This window comes from Dunckerocampus dactyliophorus, chromosome 17 (genome assembly GCF_027744805.1).
Source record: "Dunckerocampus dactyliophorus isolate RoL2022-P2 chromosome 17, RoL_Ddac_1.1, whole genome shotgun sequence".
Taxonomy (NCBI): domain Eukaryota; kingdom Metazoa; phylum Chordata; class Actinopteri; order Syngnathiformes; family Syngnathidae; genus Dunckerocampus; species Dunckerocampus dactyliophorus.
Genome location: NC_072835.1, coordinates 9,776,841 through 9,793,265, shown reverse-complemented (window position 1 = coordinate 9,793,265; position 16,425 = coordinate 9,776,841). Strand labels below are relative to the sequence as shown.

Sequence of the window (16,425 nt, the reverse complement as noted above, 5' to 3'; positions counted from 1 at the left end):
CACAGAAGAAAGTGAGTAGATTCAAGATTCAAGATTTTCCCCCTAGGATTACAGTCGTCCCTCATTTATCACACTTAATTGCTTCCTGACCCGACTGCGCTAAGTGAATTTCTGCTAAGTAGGATTCAGTGTTAATAAATGGATTATTTTTTTAGTTGGAGCACACAAAACCTGTTTATGACTTTCTAAATATATATTTTTTTACCATTATTAGAGTCCTGTAGACATGAAATAACACCCCTATAGTCACCTTTACTCTCCTATTATTCTTTGTTTACGCCACTTTAAACAACACTAACGTGCAGGCTACGGAATCACTGCAGGGACATAAGAGACGGCCGCCGCTCGTAGCATGTAGCAAACTTATTTGTTGTGAATTTAAGAATGTTTCAATCAAAGTGGGGAAGAAGGACAAAGTAACACACTTTGAAAAAACGTAATACAGCGAGGGGCTCGAATGGCGATGAAGCGGGGACGACCGTACACTTAAATTTCATCATCTTGACATTTTGAGAATATCAGTATTTCCAATCCCTCGATGTTGACTATAATATTATTATTTGTATTCTGCGTTCGGTTTCAAGGAACCGACTCAGAGCCGAGGATGGACTTCAGGGTGGATGAAAGTTCCGATGCTCCCATCCTGGAAGATCGTTCCTCTTCTCCTATTGATTACCCTCATGAGCCGTGGCTGGTGGGAGTCCATATTGAAAACATAGAGAGGTACACATTTTAATGTGACTTTTTTTGTGTGTTTTGAGTGCTATAAAATGTTTCTCATAAAAAAAAGCTGCAAGCTGCTCATTGCAGGTGTTTTTTTTTATCTTGCCAGAGATATGCAGGAGATGAGGAACCTGCTCAGCAAACTCAGGGACACAATGCCTTTGCCACTGAAAAATCAAGGTGTGTAACATTTGTGAACTATTTTGTTACTTCTTTGTTAAAAAAAAATGTTACTGTAGTGGTAATAGTTGATGTGATTGGCTGGCAACCAGTCCAGATGTGCTCCATCTCCCTGAACAGGAAAAGCAGTTGAAATTGCATGAAAATAATAGTCAATGGCACCACAAAATAAAAATCTAAGAATTCAGTTCAATGTTATTTAGATGATACAGAATCGTAACTGATTCCACAGTCCTTAAACAGAAAAGACATCCATTAGATCAATGCATGCGCAACCGTTTTTTTTTTCATCGGGGAAAAAAAACATCTATGATGAGAGGTTGTGTTGAAAGCATGGACAGCAATACAGTAATCCCTCATTTATCACTGTTAATTGGTTGCAGACCTGAGTGTGATAACTGAATTTCCGCAAATTAGGATTCCTTATTTATAAATGGAATATTTTTGCAGTTAGAGCATACAGTAGAAAACCTTTTATGACCTTCTAAATGCATTTTTTAACATGAATAGAACCCTTAAGGCATGACGTAACAGCCGTATAGGGGCTCACCTCACCTGCATGTTTTTGGGAATGTGGGAGGAAGCCGGAGTACCCGGAGAAAACCCACACGGGGCGAACATGCAAACTCCACAAAGAAATGCCCAAGCGATCTCCAGGTTGTTCCAGTGTTGGCCAACGTGCTAACCACTAGACCACCGTGCGGCCATCTTTACACTTGTGTTATCCAATATAGTAGACATAATCTGAGAAAATAGACCATTTAAGACATAAACAACAAGTGTGTGTGCTCGAGTGCGTTGCGCTAAATGTGTGGAGGGCATCAAGTGACGTCGGGGGTTCAGAGTTGAGTTTTAGCTTGGAGTGGTTTACGGCCGCAACAGTAGCAGTTATGATTATTATCAAATGTGCCTGTTATCGTGCCTGTTGTGAGATAATTCAAACCTGGAATAAAAGCCTGTTGTTCTGGTGATCAACTTTGATGCTTGGTTGCCTCACTGAACATGACAGGAATGTAGACATTACGTTATAGTAGACATATTAATAGAAAAAAAGCCATCATAGACATAAGTACAGCTTTCAATGTGCGGGGGAAGCAGCTCAGTCAAACACAATCACGATCTTCTTGCCATGCTAACATCCCCACGCCATTCTTCCAAAATAACGAATTGCTTCTGAAAGTGGTCCCACTGGCTAGGGGTCCAATCGCGTCTTGTCCCAAATTGCCATTGTTGGCGAGGGCAACCGTTGGCGAGGGTAGCCGTTTTAGAGAGCAAAACAGCAGCAGTAGCGTCATCCAAAGCCCATAATGGCGCCTTTGTTCATCAATGTAAAGCGAAAGTAGGCTTATGTTTACACACACACACGCATGTTTACACACACAAAAGCTCATTTCGGTATGCTTAAAAGCAGCATTGTTATGTTTGCCAACGCACACATCATTCAATTATACTCATCTAATGTGGAAATAGCGGCACATAATTGTCTTCGCCATCCACACGTATACACTGAAGCCGGAGTTTTCCAAAAACTCAGTTTTTAAGGACAAAAACCTCCATTTGCATGGGGATGAGAGGACAAAACGCATAGAAAAATATGTGTTTTTAAAAATACATACAGTATTTGTGTGGACAGGGCCTAAGATAAGACGTTAGCACACGTTAGCATAGACAGCGTACTTCCTGGTGGCTATTGTCTCATCAATGTACTGTTACTGACACTTAGAGACCACTGTAGAATACTACTTTACTGCAGTTGTTTGTGGTGTGTGTGCTTAAGGAGAGACTCACGATGCACTTCAATCGTTTTATTAACAAGCAGAGAACACATGCAGTGAACATTCACACAGGAGCTGCTGTCGGCCACTCTCTACACTGCTATCCTGCTGCTAGCACTCAGCTAACGAGTCAACTCTAGCTAGATGAAGTCACACACGTCACTTCCCAGGCCCCGCTTCTTAAAGACGCACACAAGTCACAGACGCTGCATTACACTTTATATGTCTTTTGAATGCCTTATATTTGTATTTTCCTTCATTTAGCCCTTTTTATACTTTTTATGCTATGTTTTGTTCAGTTAGCTTAGCATACTGTAGATATTCAAAGATTTCTTGTTTCGGCATTAAATTGCAAATAAATCCTTTTTTATGGTAAATAGAATAAAGTGATGTGACGGTTAAAAACTCCAAATCTCATAAAAACATTATCAGTGAAGCATAAAGACAAAACAGCTTTTAGATTTTACCTGTGCCATCACATATTTAGAAATGAATACTGACTTAGGGTGAATGACATGTTTTGTGCTAAGAAAACGGCCTATTTTTGGAGAAAAAAATATATCAATACAATAAATATGCAGGGTTTATAAATTGCAAGTGTATGTGTTTTCGTACATATCTATATAAGTATATCTACAGTATAAGCATATCTCCGAAAAGTGCATCCCCTCTTCACATTTTATATACAGTATCTTATCAAGGGATAATACTACAGAAATGAATTTGAGGACTACTTATAGCTCGCATCAGCGTAATGAATCAGTGCTTTTATGAACATTCTTAATATATTATTATTGCTCTTATTTTGACAGATGACAGCAGCCTGCTGAACCTGACTCCACACCCACTAGTGCAACAGCGGAAGAGACGTTTCCCTGGACTCTGCTGCATGGTGTCTGGTTAACAGCCCACTATTCCATCCATAACGTACTGTATTAGTACTGTCAACACGTTAGTTTGCTGTTTTTCATATCATTTTACACAGTAGTTCACCGTGATCAGTCGACATTCAGCCAGCATTTATTTCCAGTACGTGGCTGTGCTTCTGTCAACAAGCTAAACCGTTTAGGTTCCAGCAGCCCTAATGGACAGGCCGAGACAGGTTTCAACCTTTAGTTCTGTTTCTTGTGGGGATTAGAAGGTTATCTTTGCATTAATCAATCTATTATCACCATATATACATTATTAAACTGTATATACAATATTTGGGCTATGCACAAGCATTAACAGATTTTTCTTGTCTCACTGTGCTTGTGTTCTGTCATGTGTGTCACATTACATACAAATACAAATACAAATGTGCCGCAGCAGTTACACTCTGTGGACAGAATAGTGCATCAGTGTTACGTCGCCTACACATAACTGGCTCCAGTGATACAATTTTTATAGAGAAGCTGGAGCGGGAATTCAAATTAATGTCTGATAAGTCCAAGTGTTCTCCCTTGTAGGTGTTGTCCGTCTTTGTTTTCACTCTTCTAGTGTTGATGCATGGTTGTATTGGTCACCTGGTCTATCCAGTGCTTTATTATCGACTATGACATGTCTCAAACTGCAAGATTTAAGAGCATGACATTTAGTTTTAATGATCCCCACTGGTGGCCCTTCCATCAGCAGTCAAAGATCAAATGTACACTTTTTGTAATCGACATTTCCCACTTGCTACCAGTATAAAAAAAACCAACAAAAAAACAACAACAGTGACATTTTCTGTGTCTGTAGTCTTCCCTCTGGGCTCCATATAGTGGACACTAGTATACATTTCAGCCTGAAGGCATCCCACAGCCATGTACATTGAACACACCTTAAGATGCCATGAAAACACAGTTCACTTATCACATTGACCTATTCCGATAGCATCATTCCCACACTCAGTGTCAATGCAATGTATTGTATGGTCATCTGTAAATTTTGTGTGTATAAGGAAGTTTTTTTTAATTTAATGTGTAATCACATCTTTTGTCATGGCATGTATTGTGTAGTTAGTGTGTCCTGTACTTCAGAGAAGCAACAGCAGGTTGTATGTACAGGTTAGGACATTTTATAATGTGAATAAAGTTTTATATGCAGTTCACATTTCTTTTTTCATTTTTCTTTTTTTTTTTTTTTCATTTTTCAAGTATTGTATGTAGTGGGTGCATTTTCGATCATTTTTCTGGTACAAATGGTACCAAATGGTGATAAAAATAGAATATGTTGATAGAGTTAAGCTGCCTTGTGCGCATTTTCTTTGGCAAAATGTGTCATTTATTTATTTATTTATGACATGCCCGGAAAGCGTAAAGACTAGTTTGCGCACTGTTTACGCAGAAATTATGCACGCGGCGCGCAATTTGTGAGCGAAAATGGTGTGCGCTGCCATGAAATGCCCAGGCTCCCGCACTACTTACTTACTTACACCTTATTATTGTTTAGGTCTCGTGCACGACAGTAGTACGCGCGAGTTACATTGCTCCCGCATGGGTGTGCATCGTCACCACCACTTGCCACATCAGTCGTGGCATTGTTTGGTCCCGCTGCATCCAACGTGACGCCATGCAAAATCAGGCATCACCCTTAGCTCCAGAGAAGAAGCTCATGCAATAAAGACAGGTGAGTCTATTTTCTCACAGGTGCAGGTAAAGAATGTGCAAAGCAGGAAGGAGGTAAAAAACTTTTTTAAAAAAAGAGTGAGAGAGTGAATTGCTGACTAGAAGACATTATTGGGCATAATTATTAGTTATTAACAGAAAATCACAAGAAACAATCCAAGATGCTACAGAAATTACTTGAGAATTCCCGCCGAATTGCTCCAAGAGGTGTTGGAAAAGTTAACCCATTCATGTGACTGAGACACACAGAGCCCCGCATTGATACGCACAGTCCGCTTTGGTTACATATAGGTTGGGGTGCGTTCGTGTCGCGACTAGTTCACGGAATTTATGGCACACATTTTGAACAGTTCTTCGCGCACTGGCAGTTTACACGGCCTTCACACCTGTGAACGACCAATTTACTTAATGGCACGTCATTGGCACACAAAATTGGTACCACTGCGGGACAAAGTGTGTACAAGTGTAAACGAGGCTTTACTTCCTTAATGGAATCGATGAATTGATGACACTTATTGTCATTAATAATGACAATATAGCAATAATAATGTCAATATAATAATAATAATAATAATAATAATAATAGAAAAGGTGTCCTGCAATTGGCTGGCGACCATGGTCAGACCAGTCGAGGGTGTACCCCACCTCTCGCCCAAAGTCAGCTGGCATAGACTCCAGCATAACCCTGAGACAACTGAAGCACAAGTGGCATAGAAAAAGAATAATAATAGTAATAATTATTTAAATATTACAGTTCATTTTAATGCATAATTCATGTAATTATGTGCAGTAATTATAATATTCATTGTCACTCTGATTTCCCAAACATGGGCGGAGGAGCCAAATACAGGGGTCTTGTTTTGTTCCGTGAACTTGCAGCATCTACAGTATGTGATTGCAGAATTTTTAATCTGAAGCGTTTTCCTGTTGCTTATTTTTTATGCTGTTTGTGTGGTTTTGAGTCATTTCTGTGTTTGGAGCATCAGCTATACCGTAGAAGCTACATAATTAGCTCGTGCCGTTCACACAACAGAATAAGTCTGGAAGAATAAGTCCCAAATAGATTGGAATGACTTGTGGAGAGAAACACTGTGTTCTTAGTGCTTTGTGCCAGATTGAGCAAATACGGGAGTAAAAGTTATTTTAGTGTGCAAAGCTGTCAAGACTCAACTCAAAACATCTGGAGCACATCATGCAGACGGGAAACTCCACGATGTTTTCCTTCCCGTACTTTGTGGGGGGACAACTGGTTTATATAATGTTGTTGTCAGATTCAGCATATTTTCAGACAATTGTGATTTCTGAGAGAGAATGTTGCTCCAAAACAATCTGGGAGAACTCCAGAGGGTGGGGTTTATATCTCTCTCAGGTCAGCACAAACCTCAGCTCAGATTCAGCTCTGCCTGCAGTGCAGACGCCATCACTATCACACCATCGCAGGTGCTGGCTGAGTGTGGTGAGTCAAACCTTTTTCTTTGAAATCGCATTATTGCTTTGTGCTAGTTTGTTTATTCATTCCTTTTTCGTTTTATTACTGTAGTGGCATCTATCCAAATTTAGTGTGCATACGATGCAGGATGCATGCTTGAATGAATAGTAATCAAATTCTTAAATAGAAACAAAATAAAATACACTCAAATATTTTATTGATTTGCATAGATTAGTCATATATTGCATTAGGTAGGGTCACCATATTTTGATTAGAGAAGAGATCTTCAAATGATACTTGGAAGTTTACTCAAAAATGCCTTATAATTTCATTACATTTAAAGTATGCCTCCTCTGTATGGATAAAATGGATCGCTATATTACAATACTATCTATAACCCAGTGACCTAGGAGATTCTTGAAATTGTCTTTAAATACAGTCATGGAAGAAATGAGCAGACCACCCTTGTTTCTTCAGTTTATTGATCCATTTTAATGCCTGGTACAACTAATGGGACATTTGTTTGGACAACTAACGGGACATTTCTTTGGACAAATATAATGATGATAACAAATATAGCTCATAAGAGTTTAATTTAAGAGCTGATATCTAGCAACTTCCATGGTTTTCTTGATGATAACCAAAATCACTTTAGTTCTTACATGAATAGCTATAGCATTGTACTGACAAAAAATTGTCATTGTTATATTTGTCCAAACAAGTGTACCTTTTGTTGTATCAGGCATTAAAATGAGTGGTCTAGTCATTTTTTTCCATGACTCTACTTCTTAATCCCATGTTTTAATTTTGTATTACCTGAAAAACGTTCTTACCTGAAGGACGTGCACCCTATTCTTCTCCATGAAAAGTTCTGATACTTTGTTGTAAAAGTCTGATCACCTCCTGGTAAGCTTGGATATAAAATGCTCCATCTTGGCAGTCAAATTCATTCATATATTCCGCAGAACATAAAAATATCTTGCATTTCACTTTCTGCTCTCCAGCTGCTCCCCCCCAAAATGCGGGCTTTTCCTCTCTGTGGAAGGACAGCAGTGACAAGCACCTTCCAGCTCATGCGTAATGCAATCCCCACCTCTACAGGATGAAGCGATTGCAGCGTTCTTGGTGCCCTGAAAAGGAATTTTTTGAAAACGTTTTCCAGAGTGGGAAAATTGTCGTTTTCGTGTAGGCTGTCTACGCGATGACGTCACCGCCACACCGCCACCTCGTCACCGTCAAATGACTAGAATTGAGCTTTGACGACAACCCAACATAATATCTGAATATTTCGACGGACATGACTCACATGGGTAGACATTTTTCCTAATAGTTTGTTGTCTTATACTCCATAATGACTCACAAAAGCAATTCCACTCCTCGTAAGTCTAGATGAGCCTCGGAAAGCGAAAGCCGACAGACTGATGCGCGTGCATTCTTTCTTCGTCTATGGAGTGTCACGTGGTTCCGTCTGCGTGTCTGTTCACAGCGCCATATGTTGGCGTGCCTTGTGTATTACATCATTTTCACTCAGTGATCCGTTCCTGTCTGGATGCAACTCCGTATTTACTATTCTGACTCAGTATGGATGAAAAAAATATTTTAAAAAACAGCGTTCTTGCGTGGACAAGACCTTAGACTGGTAGACACACAAGTCATTACAGAGGCTGTAAAAAGTCAGCAAAAAAAAATACATACAATTTGCTTAAATATGCATATTTTTGATTAATAATAGGCTGCATTCAATCACAGAACAGTATGATTGATTATTGCATATATTTTGGAAAAACCATGATAGAGTGAAGGCCAAAATTCAAACCGCAATGTGGCGAGGGACGACTGTATTGAATGTACAGTGAATATAAGAATAGTTATTTGTATTGTTTTTGTTTCATCATGACAATATTGCTGCAAATGAATTCAATCTCTCCATTTTTCTTCAGTTCTTCCAACTTCTACTGGCAACTGGCTCGATGGCTACCACCGCTCGTTTATTCTTGCTGCTCCAGTTCCTAAGCTTCCTATCAGTCGGCCTGTGTTGTTTTTGTGACCGCTATCCCTGGGCCACGTGGTCAGCCTGCTCGCGGAGCTGCAACCACGGTACACAACACAGACGCAGGTGAGATTCCGTACATGGATCCTGATGGGAAAAACACCAAGAGGCAATTCGTTTTTTTTTTATTTTTGTCTCCATTTCTTTTGAGAGTTTGGAATCGAAATGTGGTCAGAGGATTCCAGCAGATGTGATTTGTTTGACAGGGAGATTAAATATGATGACTACTACTGGAAGAGCAGCTGTCATCAGCTGTGCGAGACACATGACAGGAGAGCTTGTAATGTGCAGGCTTGTCCCATCAATTGTCTGTTGACAGAATTCGGGCCCTGGTCTGACTGCTCACCCTGTGCCAAGAAACAGGCAAGAGAAACTGCTACACTTCTGCACATGCACTGTACAAATACTTCCTGAATCAAGTGAAACAATTCATATTTACTTCTTTATAGTGGAATTCTGTCTCCATGTAGCATTGATTTGCTTTTCTGTTTATGCTGTTGTCATAGTTACGGACCAGATCTGTCCAAAACCCGTCGCAGTTTGGTGGTTCTTCTTGCAGCGCGGAGCTGACTGAGGAGAGGCCCTGTTATGCTCCTACCGAGTGCAAGCTGGCGCCGATCGACTGCAGGGACAACTTCAAATGTGATAATGGTAGGCACAGAGAAAACCAGTTAACATGTCACTAATTCTGCAACTGTTACTCTAAATGCATTCGAATAAAGGGACAGTAATCCCTTGTCACTTTGCGCTCCAAATTTTGCGGCGTCATTCTATCACAGCTTTTCCAAAATATATTCATTTAATGAGTCATTCTGTTTTGTGGTTGAATGCGCGCTATGATTAGTACAAAATATACACATTTAAGCACGTTTTACTTGTTTTTTTGCCTAGATTAAGCATGTTCAAGCATACAAATGGCTAAATGCATTAAAATACAAAAATATTGCCTTCAGAAGACACAAAGACGCTGTGATGGCATGTAGTATTCAAGACTGGTCACTAGGTGTCAGTAATGTTACTGTAATGTTTGGTGAGACACACAAGCACCAAACTTGATTGTGGGTACAACAGGCTTTTATTGCAGGTTTGACAAAAGCTCAGGTCTCAGTGATCCATGGGGGGTTGGCAATGACTCAAGTGTCGCTGACTCACGGGTGCTTGACAAAGACTCGAGTTTCACCAATGCACGGGTGCCACTTGTTGCACATGTGCGAGTTTCTGAGGATGAGTTTTGCGACAAGTGACTCACTTCAGTGAGTGACTCATAAGTAAATCACGAGTAAATCACTAGTAGGCAGTGTGCATTGTAGTGTAATTATTGTAGTGAGGTGTGTTATCCACCTCACTAATGTCTTACCTCTAACGTAAGTTTTTTTAAATTTTTAATTATTGTAATTTAATTTAGTCAAACTACAGTATATCAAGTTTTATTTGCTTTAAAATACTGTATTTTTTACTCGATGTTACTTTTTTACTTGTCTGTATCATATTGTGTTGTTGCAGGAGACTTTGTCCATCTTCATAAACTGAACTGGATCATGACCAAAAGTTCATTCATTCATTCTCAGGGCATATCAAAGCACTATTATTCATTAAGTCATTATTCTCTGCTTCAGGACGTTGCCTCAACGCCACGCTAACTTGCAACAAACAGAACGACTGTGGAGATAACTCTGATGAGAGGGACTGCGGTGACTTCAAAGTTGTGTGTCCAGCTGAGAAGAGAGTGGCTCCAGGCGCTGACCTGGTGGGAAATGGGTAAGCTGAAGGTCCAAGGATCACTGCTCAGCTTAATAAAAAATTGTTCTGCATTCCACCCTGCTGAGTTTATAAATGAAATTCCTTCATGTTAAGTGTCCTTCAGCCAGCTTCCACTTTGAAAAAGGTCCTCAAGCAGCCCTACATTTAATCTTACAAATCCTAAAAATACCACTGGTGACAGCTGTAATTGTAATGCATTCATTACTTCATTCGTTAATTTACTAGCATTGTGTTTACCACTGATACTACAAGTCCCAGAATGCACTGCAATAGCTGGTGTTCAGTGACAAAGACAGTTCCTTGTTAGCACTCCCCTAGTTTTATGACACACAACAATGGTGCATTTCGGATATTTTAAACAAAAGTTGCAATGTATTATTGTTATTTTTTTCCCTTTTATTTTTACAAATTATTAATTTGTATCAGTAATTATTATTAGAAAGTATTTGTCAGGTTCTGCAGGACATGAGTGAGCACTTCCTGTGCTGCGCTCTTATTTTGGTGCGCTGCACTTCCTGCTGGGGGGAAGCTGCAGTCGTCTCGCCCCAGTGGTGGTTTGCACAGCTGGCTGCAATCACAATTAGTGGTGTTTAAAAGCTCAGTTGATTGTTTCTTTGCCTATGTGTGCCTCGCCTGTGCTGTCACTCCAGCCCAAGTCTTCCGTGTATGACTTTCTGTTGTTTTTTTCCTGCACCTGCTTAATTAAAGTAGTTTTTGTTTTCCACCACCGATGCCTGTCTCTGCCTACTGGGGGTCAAGCACTCGACAGCTCCGCACAACGTGAGAGTATTGTTATTGAAATTGTGCTCGCCAGCTGTTATTAGCTTACATCAGAGGTGTCCAAACTTTTCCCCCCACTTAGAATACGAGGGTGTGGGGCCACTTGAATGTTCTGTGCACTTTAATGAATTTAAAACATTAAATCAATCAAATGTGGGGTCAAGATATGTTATTGTTTTATGCAAATGTTGTTGTTCTTCTTATTTAACATTATTCTTATTCTTATAATATTATTCTACAACTAAATCGCCTTTTTGAGGGCTTTAACAGACTAGAAGACGTACCAAATCATGTGAACACACAGCACCGTAAATGTAACAAAAATAAACGTAACTTGTTTAGTTTGTTCCTTCTTTACAACAATAATTGTTGCAGAAAAGATAGAAAAACGATAGCCAAGGAAAAAGCAGTTAAAACATTTCATGTCTGCTGAGCTAAGTGAGTTACCGTGAGGTCTCGCACAAAGTCATGCGTAGTGATGTCTTGTGTGACTTCAGAAGCATAGGTAAATACTTTAAATACTTGTAAAAATGTAAAAAAAAAGATATGCCACCATAATCAATAATAATGTAATATAAGACTAATAATAATACAAAGAAGAAGAAGAAGAAGAAATGTATTATAGTTGGAAAAATATGCTGGCTCCAAAATAGATGACAGAAGAGGCAAGTTCTTTGGGAAAAATGAGACAAATCAATACAATCTGAACAGACAGCTTTTAAAATGGCTAACTTCTCATACAGAAACGTTAGTTAATACAGGAAGCAACATATGCCAGGGGAGAGGTGATCTCCTCCTGTGAGGGACAGACGGTGAAGGACAGACTCACATGCCCAGACACCTGAATCAGAAGTCGAGCATATGGAGGACATCTACACAAAGGACTCTGTTACAACATGCCATTGTGCGCTGGCATTTGCAGAAGGCTAAGGGCATCATATGACAGAACACGAGGAAGGCTACTAATAAAGCACATCTGACTTGTTATTGATGCTGAAATTTTCTACAAAAAACAATTTTCCTATTACATTGAAAGTATTATATATTTTATATGTAAGTGATATCTTTTTGGAAGGTTTGATGCACTAGCAAATGAGCCGAGGGGTGCAGTGCTGGACAACATGTTTATGGGCGGAAGTTGCATCATCAGGAGGCCTCAGAGTACACTTCTCTACCATCGGATCCCTCACAACTTTGACAGCTTTGACATCAAGGTAACATACACAGTGCTTCCTTCTCCAATGTTTTGACACAAAAATTCTAAATGGAATCGTACAGTATACAAACTACAGTGGTGTAAATAAGTGTTTGCTCCATTCTTATTTTTTTTATGTTTGTCACAAAAACTGTATAAAATACACAAATGTTTCAGATCATCAAACACTTTTAAATATTAGTCGGTGACAACACAACTGAACACAAGATGTTGTTTTTAAATTCAACTTCTACTTATTAAGGGAGAAAAAAAATCCAAACCTGCATGGCCCTGTGTGAAAAAGTGATTGCCCCCTAAACCTAATAACTAGTTGGGCCACCCTTAGCAGCAACAACTGCAATCAAGCGTTTGCGATAACTTGCAATGAGTCTCTTACAGCGCTGTGGAGGAATTTTGGTCCACTCATCTTTGCAGAATTGTTTTTTCTCAACCACATTGGAGAGTTTTCTAGCATGAAGCACCTTTTTAAGGTCATGCCACAGCATCTCAATAGGGTTCAGATCAGGACTTTGACTAGGCCACTCCAAAGTCTTCATTTTGTTTTTCTTCAGCCATTCAGAGGTGGACTTGCTCGTGTGTTTTTGATCATTGTTGGTTTCAGGAGGTCACAAAAAGATGGCCAGAAATTCTCCTTTAGGATTTTTTGGTAGACAGCAGAATTCATGATTCCATTTATCACAGCAAAACAGCTCCAGACCATCACACTACCACCACCATATTTTACTGTTGGTATGATGTTCTTTTTCTGAAATGCGCCGTTACTTTTTAGGCCAGATGTAATTGGACACACACCTTCCAAAATGTTAATCCACAGAGTATTTTCCCAAAGGTCATGGGCGTCATCAAGATGTTTTCTGGCAAATCAGACACAAGCCTTGATGTTAATTTTGTTCAGCAGTGGTTTTCGTCTTGGAACTCTGCCATGCAGTCCATTTTCTGTCCAGTGTCTTTCTTCTGGTGGAGTCATGAACACTGACCTTAACTGAGTCAAGTGAGGCCTGCGTTCTTTGGATGTTGTTGTGGGGTCTTTTGTGACCTCTTGGATGAGTCGTCGCTGTGCTCTTGGCGTAATTTTGGTTGGCCGGCCACTCCTGGGAAGGTTCACCACTGTTTCATGTTTTCGCTATTTGCGGGTAATGGGTCTGACTTGGCTCTGACTCGCTGGAGTCCCAAAGCTCTAGAAATTGCTTTATAACCTTTTCCAGACTGATAGATCTCAATTAATCTCAGTAAAGTTATGTTTTAATCACTTTTTCACACAGGGCCATGTAGGTTTTGATTTTTTTTTCTCCCTTAATAATAAAAAGGTTCAGTTCAAAAGTTCAGTTGTGTTGTCATTGACTTTGACTTTGACTATTTACATTTGTTTGATGATCTGAAACAATTAAGTGTGACAAACACGCAAAGAAATAAGAAATCAGCAAGGGCGTAAACATTTTTTCACACCACTGTATATTAAACAAGGTGAAAGTTTGTTTTTTATGACTATTTCTCGACTTGTCTTAGAACTCCAAATAACACATTTAGTCAAATAGCATTTAGTCAATGTAATCTACTGTACTGTTTGGAGCCATCGAACACAACATCCATCAGATCGTTCCACTGTTATACTGTACCCTTGTATTATTATGTCTGAACCACGGATCATGACCAACTACTGCTTCAACCATCATCAAACATTTTGTTTTTGCTAATCTCACAACTAATGTATGGATGTCATTTATGTTATTTTCTGTTTGTGCTGTTGTGGTTGATAAGGTTGGCATGCTGGAAGATTTCAGCACAGATCCCAAGCCGCTGCACACTGAGTCTATTAACATAAAGAAGTCTACTTCCTCCAGTGGCACTGAAGAGGACAAACACCTCCGGAGATTTGGCTTCTTCCTTCTGAGACCACAGATGAAAACATATAAGTCTGTGTTTGATGCCTCAAAGAAAATGGTGAGTGAGCCCAAGCGACAGACATGGTGATAAACGTGCAGAGCAAGTCTTTTACTGCTCCTATTTGTCGCCACTTCTCATAGACATATCTATTTTTCTCTATTAGGACTCTGTGTTTTTGCGGGTGCATCAGGTTCTCCCTGTGTCCACCTTCAAAGTGCGAGACCCAAACGATTTGGTCTTGTCAGGACCATTCCTCCAGTTCCTCCACGCTCTTCCGCTCCAATACAACTTCGCCCTCTACAGGGACATCTTCCAGCGCTTTGGAACACACTACTACAGCTCAGGGACACTGGGTGGCCGCTACGACTTGCTGTACCAATACAGTCGAGAAGAGCTCACCAGTTCAGGTAAAAAAACGTTGAGAGGACAAAATGAGAAATCATAGGCGGGGTTTGGACTAGGATAAAATAAAAAAAGATCAGATTTTGGTTAAAGAAATCATTTTTCATTTGAACTCATCAATTTGGACTTGCACTGCGGCACACTTAAGGCTTCATTATGCTACTGCGCCACGGCGCCGGCATACACGACACCAGCTAGCTTCCCCCCCCTCCAAAACCTCCAGCAGAGCTCGACATGCACGTACGAAAAATTCAAACCTTGCGTCAATGGCGATATGGCCCGCAGAGCTGTGATTGGTCAGCTTTTTTTAATACGTCATTTCTGGATATGAGGAGCAATACAGTCCCTGTATACAGCAATACAGCAATCCCTCCTTTTATAGTGGTGAATTGGTTCCAGACGCAACCACGAACAGTGAAATTTCCGTAAAGTTGGATTCAATTTTAATAAACGGAATATTTTTGTAGTTAGAGCATAGAAAACCTGTTTATAACTTTCTAAATATGGGTTTTAATATTATTAGAGCACTGCAGATATGAAATAACACCCCATAGTCACTTTTACACTCCTATTATTCTTTACCTCACATCACTGCAGATATCACTGCAGGAACATAACAGATGGCCAATATAGCAAGCTACTGAGCTAATTAGTTAGCCTCTCCAATTTATTCATTCTAAACTTAAGAAAGTCTTTCCAACTGAGTGGAAAAGAAGGACAAAGAAGCCAAAAACTTACCACTTCCACATGGAATGAGAGGAGAACCCTTATTTCCCACTCGACATCATCCATGGCATGTCGGCGCGGCTCTGCTGGCTCAGTAGCCAGTCTCCGTACAGTGTGAAAGGTAATGCTAACATTACTGATGCCTACATCAGCCCTACAATACTGTTTCCCTTCAACAGGTGAAACGGAGGAGCATGTTAAAGGTTGTCTGGGCCGAGAAACAACATGGACAATTGTTCTGTACAGTCAACAGAGGGATGTACCCATGTGCTCTGACAACAAGATGACTCAAAAATATCAAGGTATCTTCAACTAGCATGATTTTTCCCCTAATGGCTGTTTTCTCATAAACGTCTTTGTTGTCTGGTCCAGGCTCGTACATTCAATCAGCGGAGAAGTCTTTCTCAGAGGTGACAGGCGGTAGAACCAGAGAGGCTGCAGCTCTGGCCTGGGAGAAGCAGGGTCCTGCTCCTGATCGAACCTCGTTTAAGAACTGGGCCAAGTCTGTCCTTGACAATCCTGCTGTGGTCGATTACAAGGTTGCATTTTCAACTCTTGACCATATTCATTCAATTTATGGAAAGCTGATTGGAAAGTACGTTTTTCCAGCTGCTGCCAATCATAGATCTCGTACGGGGTATTCCGTGTGCAGCGACAAAGAGGAGACACCTGAAGAAGGCCCTACTGCAGTATTTGGAGGAGTTTGACATGTGCAAGTGTGCTCCCTGCCCCAATAATGCTAAAACCTTTCTCTTTGGTACTGAGTGTAAGTGTGCCTGCCAGACTGGCACCTTTGGCCCCAATTGTGAACAACGAGCTCCTGACTACACCTCAGGTATTGTTGACTTCTCAATATACAATACAGGTGGTCCTAGGTTTACGACATTCAGTGTTCCAATCATTTGTGGTGT

At 40.2% G+C, this 16,425-nt stretch overlaps 1 protein-coding gene across 2 annotated transcripts in view; it reads left to right on the top strand.

Annotated features, from left to right (window-relative positions):
* c6 (complement component 6) overlaps positions 1 to 16,425 on the top strand; it is a 30,674-nt gene that overhangs the window by 8,300 nt on the left and 5,949 nt on the right. Inside the window, exons 4-16 of one of the 2 annotated variants that reach the window (XM_054756921.1) lie at positions 585 to 723; positions 996 to 1,002; positions 5,294 to 5,302; positions 8,702 to 8,811; positions 8,952 to 9,108; positions 9,252 to 9,396; positions 10,362 to 10,503; positions 12,362 to 12,500; positions 14,261 to 14,443; positions 14,550 to 14,793; positions 15,694 to 15,816; positions 15,887 to 16,053; positions 16,124 to 16,349. In XM_054756921.1, coding sequence (XP_054612896.1) covers positions 585 to 723; positions 996 to 1,002; positions 5,294 to 5,302; positions 8,702 to 8,811; positions 8,952 to 9,108; positions 9,252 to 9,396; positions 10,362 to 10,503; positions 12,362 to 12,500; positions 14,261 to 14,443; positions 14,550 to 14,793; positions 15,694 to 15,816; positions 15,887 to 16,053; positions 16,124 to 16,349 — 1,791 coding nt within the window. Of the gene's footprint in view, positions 1 to 584; positions 724 to 995; positions 1,003 to 5,293; positions 5,303 to 6,443; positions 6,723 to 8,635; positions 8,812 to 8,951; positions 9,109 to 9,251; positions 9,397 to 10,361; positions 10,504 to 12,361; positions 12,501 to 14,260; positions 14,444 to 14,549; positions 14,794 to 15,693; positions 15,817 to 15,886; positions 16,054 to 16,123; positions 16,350 to 16,425 lie in introns of those variants that run through there. The other variant, XM_054756920.1, reaches the window with a different exon arrangement.